Source organism: Gymnodraco acuticeps, unplaced genomic scaffold, assembly GCF_902827175.1.
Source record: "Gymnodraco acuticeps unplaced genomic scaffold, fGymAcu1.1, whole genome shotgun sequence".
Classification (NCBI taxonomy): Eukaryota; Metazoa; Chordata; class Actinopteri; order Perciformes; family Bathydraconidae; genus Gymnodraco; species Gymnodraco acuticeps.
The window spans coordinates 1-6,935 of record NW_022992047.1 but is presented as its reverse complement, the minus strand read 5'-3'; the positions used below and the strand labels follow the sequence as shown (position 1 = coordinate 6,935).

General features: G+C 47.1%; 1 protein-coding gene across 1 annotated transcript; it reads left to right on the top strand.

The window, feature by feature from the left end:
- Positions 1-4,895: 4,895 nt before the first annotated feature.
- On the top strand, positions 4,896-5,552 carry LOC117536897 (keratin-associated protein 5-4-like). The gene has a single exon (XM_034201989.1). The coding sequence runs from the start codon at positions 4,896-4,898 to the stop codon at positions 5,550-5,552; it is 657 nt and encodes a 218-aa protein (XP_034057880.1).
- The last annotated feature ends 1,383 nt before the right edge of the window (positions 5,553-6,935 follow it).

Sequence of the window (6,935 nt, the reverse complement as noted above, 5' to 3'; positions counted from 1 at the left end):
CTCTCCTGCGTCAAAGGTAAGATTGCACCCTGCCACACACACTTAGGTAGGAGCACACTCCATTTACTGATATCAAAATCCTTCGGGATCGCTTAAACAGATTAAAAGAGAGTTGTCTGAATTGAAACAGCAGTTAATTGAACCTGGTTCTTCGGGAAGTTAGTAGAGGTGAGATCTTGCTGACGTTGGTGGATCTGAGCCAAGCCGCAAACTTACATAGACTCAATAACTTCGGAAAGGTCAATTAGGAGGTCAGAGTAATTTACCGGAATAAATTATCAGGACCACCAAAACTCTAAACAGACTTTATGGTTAGACTAGTTCAGATGACTTTAGGGTTAGACTAGTTCAGATGACATTAGGGTTAGACTAGTTCAGATGACTTTAGGGTTAGTCTAGTTTAGATGACTTTAGGGTTAGACTAGTTCAGAGGACTTTATGGTTAGACTAGTTCAGATGACTTTATGGTTAGACTAGTTCAGATTACTTTAGGGTTAGAATAGTTCAGATGACTTTAGGGTTAGACTAGTTGAGAGGACTTTATGGTTAGGCTAGTTCAGATGACTTTAGGGTTAGACTAGTTCAGAAGACTAGGGTTAGACTAGTTCAGAGGACTTTATGGTTAGACTAGTTCAGATGACTTTATGGTTAGACTAGTTCAGATGACTTTATGGTTAGACTAGTTCAGATGACTTTAGGGTTAGAATAGTTCAGATGACTTTAGGGTTAGACTAGTTCAGAAGAATTTAGGTTTAGATTAGTTCAGATGACTTTAGGGTTAGGCTAGTTCAGATGACTTTAGGGTTAGACTAGTTCAGATGACTTTAGGGTTAGACTAGTTCAGATGACTTTAGGGTTAGACTAGTTCAGATTACTTTAGGGTTAGTCTAGTTTAGATGACTTTAGGGTTAGACTAGTTCAGAGGACTTTATGGTTAGACTAGTTCAGATGACTTTATGGTTAGACTAGTTCAGATGACTTTAGGGTTAGTCTAGTTTAGATGACTTTAGGGTTAGACTAGTTCAGAGGACTTTATGGTTATACTAGTTCAGATGACTTTAGGGTTAGACTAGTTCAGATGACTTTAGGGTTAGACTAGTTCAGATGACTTTAGGGTTAGTCTAGTTTAGATGACTTTAGGGTTAGACTAGTTCAGAGGACTTTATGGTTAGACTAGTTCAGATGACTTTATGGTTAGACTAGTTCAGATGACTTTAGGGTTAGACTAGTTCAGATGACTTTAGGGTTAGACTAGTTCAGATGACTTTAGGGTTAGTCTAGTTCAGATGACTTTAGGGTTAGACTAGTTCAGATGACTTTAGGGTTAGACTAGTTCAGATGACTTTAGGGTTAGACAAGTTCAGAAGACTTTAGGGTTAGACTAGTTCAGAAGACTTTAGGGTTAGTCTAGTTTATATGACTTTAGGGTTAGACTAGTTCAGAAGACTTTAGGGTTAGTCTAGTTCAGATGACTTTAGGGTTAGACTAGTTCAGAATACTTTAGGGTTAGACTAGTTCAGAAGACTTTAGGGTTAGACTAGTTCAGATGACTTTGGGGTTAGGCTAGTTCAGAAGACTTTAGGGTTAGACTAGTTCAGAATACTTTAGGGTTAGACTAGTTCAGAAGACTTTAGGGTTAGACTAGTTCAGATGACTTTAGGGTTAGACTAGTTCAGATGACTTTGGTGTTAGGCTAGTTCAGATGACTTTAGGGTTAGACTAGTTCAGATGACTTTAGGGTTAGACTAGTTCAGATGACTTTGGGGTTAGACTAGTTCAGATGACTTTAGGGTTAGACTAGTTCAGATGACTTTAGGGTTAGACTAGTTCAGAAGACTTTAGGGTTAGACTAGTTCAGATGACTTTAGGGTTAGACTAGTTCAGATGACTTTGGGGTTAGACTAGTTCAGATGACTTTGGGGTTAGACTAGTTCAGATGATTTTAGGGTTAGACTAGTTCAGATGACTTTAGGGTTAGTCTAGTTCAGATGACTTTAGGAGTTTCCCCCTCATTCTGAGCTTCATTCTGATTCTCTTATTTGTGCTGTTGTTGTGGTTTTGTGTCTAAGATTGTGTCTCCTTTATTTACATATGCTATAGAGCAGGGGTCGGCAACAGGCGGACCGCGGTCCGGATCCGGACCCAGACACCGACCTATACGGACCCGGTCCGGACCTATAATCAATACATTAATAGCGGATTTCAATTTTGACGGGGCGATTCTATTTTAACCGCCGACGACAGGGGGCGAAAGAGAACGCGATGAGAAACACAGAAGAAGAGATGAGAGCGTGATGAGAAACACAGAAGAAGAGATGAGAGCGCGACAGAGAGAAGCGGAGAGGAAAGTAAGTGAAGAGAATAATTTGCAATACAGGGAGAGGAGAGTGAACAGGCGTGTTAGCGACAGACAGGGAGAGACACATAATGACACATGGCGCTCTCCAAGAAGAGAAACGTGGACAGTGAGGACAGAGCTCTGAACCCTGAGTAGACTAGTTCATGTTCCTCCGGCCCTCTGGGAGCTCAGAGCCAGTGTGTCTCATTTGTTCAGAGACCGTGGCGCTCATTAAAAGAGACAACACGCCACTATGAGACAGAACACAAAGGGTTTGACCAAACGTTCCCTCTCAAGTCAGAACTGACTTACTACAAAAAAGAAGCAGTCTCAGAGCCCGATATGATCAGTCGACCAGGATCAACATTAAAACTAAATATCTTTCTAACCGAGGCTAACCAATGAGCCTGAGACAGTTTCTGCTCTTTAAAGTCAGGTTACCAAACCAAGACATTAAAGGAAAAGACAGAACTGACTGTGCTGACTGTCTTCAAGTTTAGGATTGACTTCCTGAATGTCTTTCGTGAAGTCTAAGGTATTAAAACAAGTTTAGAAACGATTAGGGTATTTGCTAGGACCACTAGGACCCGTGAGCACACTTCTTAAATACATAGATAAATACTTATATTCTGTCGAAGTCTCTTAAATATTGAAGTTTCACAGAAAGGTTTGAGTTAAAGGTATTTTCTGTTTCACATGAGTTTATGTTTGAGCCGCCACAGATCTCCTTTGGAGACAGCTGTTGTCCTGATGGTTATTCACATCATTGATCTGACTTCCTGTGACCTCGAGGAGTGATTACCAATAACATCACAGGGGTTTGGGTTAGGCTTTACATGTTCACATGTACTCTGAGAGTGTGTGTGTGTGTGTGTGTGTGTGTGTGTGTGTGTGTGTGTGTGTGTGTGGGTGTGTGTGTGTGGGTGGTCTTTGGAGCTGAGGAGTCACAGGCTGTTTCTCAATGTCGAGGAAGGATGCTCCAGAGCCACTATTTCAAGGATGCTACGTCATCGAGTGCCGCCGAAGGACTGTTCCAATGTCCAGGATCCTTGGAAATCTATTGAGCCCGGTGTCCTTCGTTGCGAGAAATTTCGAGGATGTACATGTGTATCCTCCACGGTCTTAAAATCCCCACAATGCTTTGCACACGGACCAATTTCCCAAATCTGTGGCGTAAGATGTAAGGCGGGGCCTCTCATATGACGCACACCTGCTCGCCTGTTCCATTCTTCGTTCTCCGAATGCCAGGTAGGAATCTTGCCTAGCTTCTGAAGGACCCACACTCTGCAGACTTGTCCTACCAAGGAAGCGTCTTTGACATTGAGAAACAGCCACAGTCTCTCCCTGACTCTCCCCTGGATCCCCGGCCCTTTGCCCAGCATGAGTCTCGCTCAACCCTGCGTGCGTGTCCTCGTTGGCTCGGCCTGCGAGCCGGTCCTAACGTGGAGCGACTGAAGAGAAGCAAAGCGTCTGCAGGAATACAGAGTAGTTGCTCCTTGCTGCTTCATCTCATTTCATCATGAACCAAATATCTGAATCCTGGTGGTTTTGCATAAAGAATTCACAGGAGGTTTGTTTGTAATGTCAGCACCACGAGAACCAGACATGATAAACAAACAAAAACAAACAAATGATAAATACACGTTAAACTAGATGATAAATATAAAGGCGCTTCCATGAGAGCCTCACCAGACATTCAGAGAGCTTTCATCCCCACACCTTTCCCTCCGTGTGGACGAAAGAGGCCCATGTGTTCTGCGGATCTGAAGGAGGTCAGTGTTTGTCTTCATCATCTCCTCATCCCTCTTCTCAGACTCTCCCTCCGCCCCTCAGCGGGCGCCATGTTTGCATCATAAGAGCTGGATACTTCTTTCTAGTTGAATCGTTCACTGAGTTCTGTTTTATAATGCGTCTCTCTGCACAAACCCCCCCCCCCCCCCCGTTGAATCAGCAGATCTCCGTAGTGGCCAAACGGTGGTACTACACTACCTTTCTAGTCCGTGCCGCCTCCTCTCCCACCCCCTGCTGCTCGTCCTGCGCGGCGGTGTCGAAACACGTCTCCATCATGACGCGGGACTTGCAGAGGCTGACACAGTCCTGCAGGTCCTCTGTGGTCCGAAGCAGAGCCTCCAGGAACTCCTGAGACCCCCGGTCCAGGTCCTGGTCCATCTCGACTGCAAAACACCATCACACACTATCAGTTCAGAGTAATACGCAGAGGAGAAGGACTCCGATGTTGTAGTTGAGTAGAAGTACTCAGACCTTTGCAGGGTTGAGGACTCATAATGCTGACTCATGGCGGGTTTTAGGACTCTTTGCTGCAGTAAAGCTTGTGTACTCACACTCTCCGGTCCACTTGGCGGGGGGGAGGCTCAGCCGGCTCTTGGCCTCCTCCAGCTCCTCCTTCAGCTGCTGGTGTTTGCTGCTCAGCTCCCTGATCTGCTCCTGCCGCTTCTCCAGCATCCTCAGCCGGCCGGTGAAGTAGATCAGACCCTGAGGACCAAACGCAGCGGGGAGACCCGGAGCCAGCGAGCACCATGTAGGACAATGTGGGGCAATGTGGGACAAAGTGGGGCAATGTGGGACAATGTGGGACAAAGTGGGACAATGTGGGACAAAGTGGGGCAATGTGGGACAATGTGGGGCAATGTGGGACAAAGTGGGACAATGTGGGGCAATGTGGGACAATGTGGGGCAATGTGGGACAATGTCGGACAATGTGGGACAAAGTGGGGCAATGTGGGACAAAGTGGGGCAATGTGGGACAAAGTGGGGCAATGTGGGACAATGTGGGGCAATGTGGGACAATGTGGGGCAATGTGGGACAATGTGGGACAAAGTGGGGCAATGTGGGACAATGTGGGGCAATGTGGGACAATGTGGGGCAATGTGGGACAATGTGGGGCGATGTGGGACGATGTGGGGCAATGTGGGACAAAGTGGGACAAAGTGGGACAATGTGGGGCAATGTGGGGCAATGTGGGACAATGTGGGGCAATGTGGGACAATGTGGGACAAAGTGGGGCAATGTTGGACAAAGTGGGGCAATGTGGGACAATGTGGGACAAAGTGGGGCAATGTGAGGGCAATGTGGGACAAAGTGGGGCAATGTGGGACAATGTGGGACAAAGTGGGGCAATGTGGGGCAATGTGGGGCAATGTGGGACAATGTGGGGAAATGTGGGACAAAGTGGGGCAATGTGGGACAATGTAGGGGCAATGTGGGACAAAGTGGGGCAATGTGGGACAAAGTGGGACAATGTGGGACAAAGTGGGGCAATGTGGGACAATGTGGGGCAATGTGGGACAAAGTGGGGCAATGTGGGACAAAGTGGGGCAATGTGGGACAAAGTGGGACAATGTGGGACAAAGTGGGGCAATGTGGGACAATGTGGAACAAAGTGGGGCAATGTGGGACAAAGTGGGGCAATGTGGGACAAAGTGGGGGCAATGTGGGACAATGTGGGACAAAGTGGGACAATGTGGGGCAATGTGGGACAAAGTGGGACAATGTGGGACAATGTGGGACAAAGGGCAAAGTGGGACAAAGTGGGGAAATGTGGGACAATGTGGGACAAAGTGGGGCAATGTGGGACAAAGTGGGGCAATGTGGGACAAAGTGGGGCAATGTGGGACAAAGTGGGGCAATGTGGGACAATGTGGGACAAAGTGGGGCAATGTGGGACAAAGTGGGGCAATGTGGGACAAAGTGGGACAATGTGGGACAAAGTGGGACAATGTGGGACAAAGGGCAAAGTGGGGCAATGTGGGACAATGTGGGACAATGTGGGACAAAGTGGGACAATGTGGGGCAATGTGGGACAATGTGGGACAAAGTGAGGCAATGTGGGACAAAGTGGGACAAAGTGGGGCAATGTGGGACAAAGTGGGGCAAAGTGGGACAAAGTGGGGCAATGTGGGACAAAGTGGGGCAATGTGGGACAAAGTGGGGCAATGTGGGACAATGTGGGACAAAGTGGGGCAATGTGGGACAAAGTGGGGCAATGTGGGACAATGTGGGACAAAGTGGGACAATGTGGGACAAAGTGGGGCAATGTGGGACAATGTGGGACAATGTGGGACAAAGTGGGGCAATGTGGGACAATGTGGGACAATGTGGGACAAAGTGGGGCAATGTGGGACAATGTGGGACAAAGTGGGGCAATGTGGGACAATGTGGGACAAAGTGGGACAATGTGGGACAATGTGGGGCAATGTGGGACAAAGTGGGACAATGTGGGACAAAGGGCAAAGTGGGGCAATGTGGGACAAAGTGGGACAAAGTGGGACAAAGTGGAGCAATGTGGGACAAAGTGGGACAATGTGGGACAATGTGGGACAAAGTGGGACAAAGTGGAGCAATGTGGGACAAAGTGGGAGAATGTGGGACAAAGTGGGACAAAGTGGAGCAATGTGGGACAAAGTGGGGCAATGTGGGACAATGTGGGACAATGTGGGACAAAGTGGGACAAAGTGGAGCAATGTGGGACAAAGTGGGACAATGTCGGACAAAGTGGGACAAAGTGGGACAAGTTACTGCGATGCACAGAGTTAGTTTAGATTTCAATGAAATGTTTAAATCAACGTTGATCTGTGA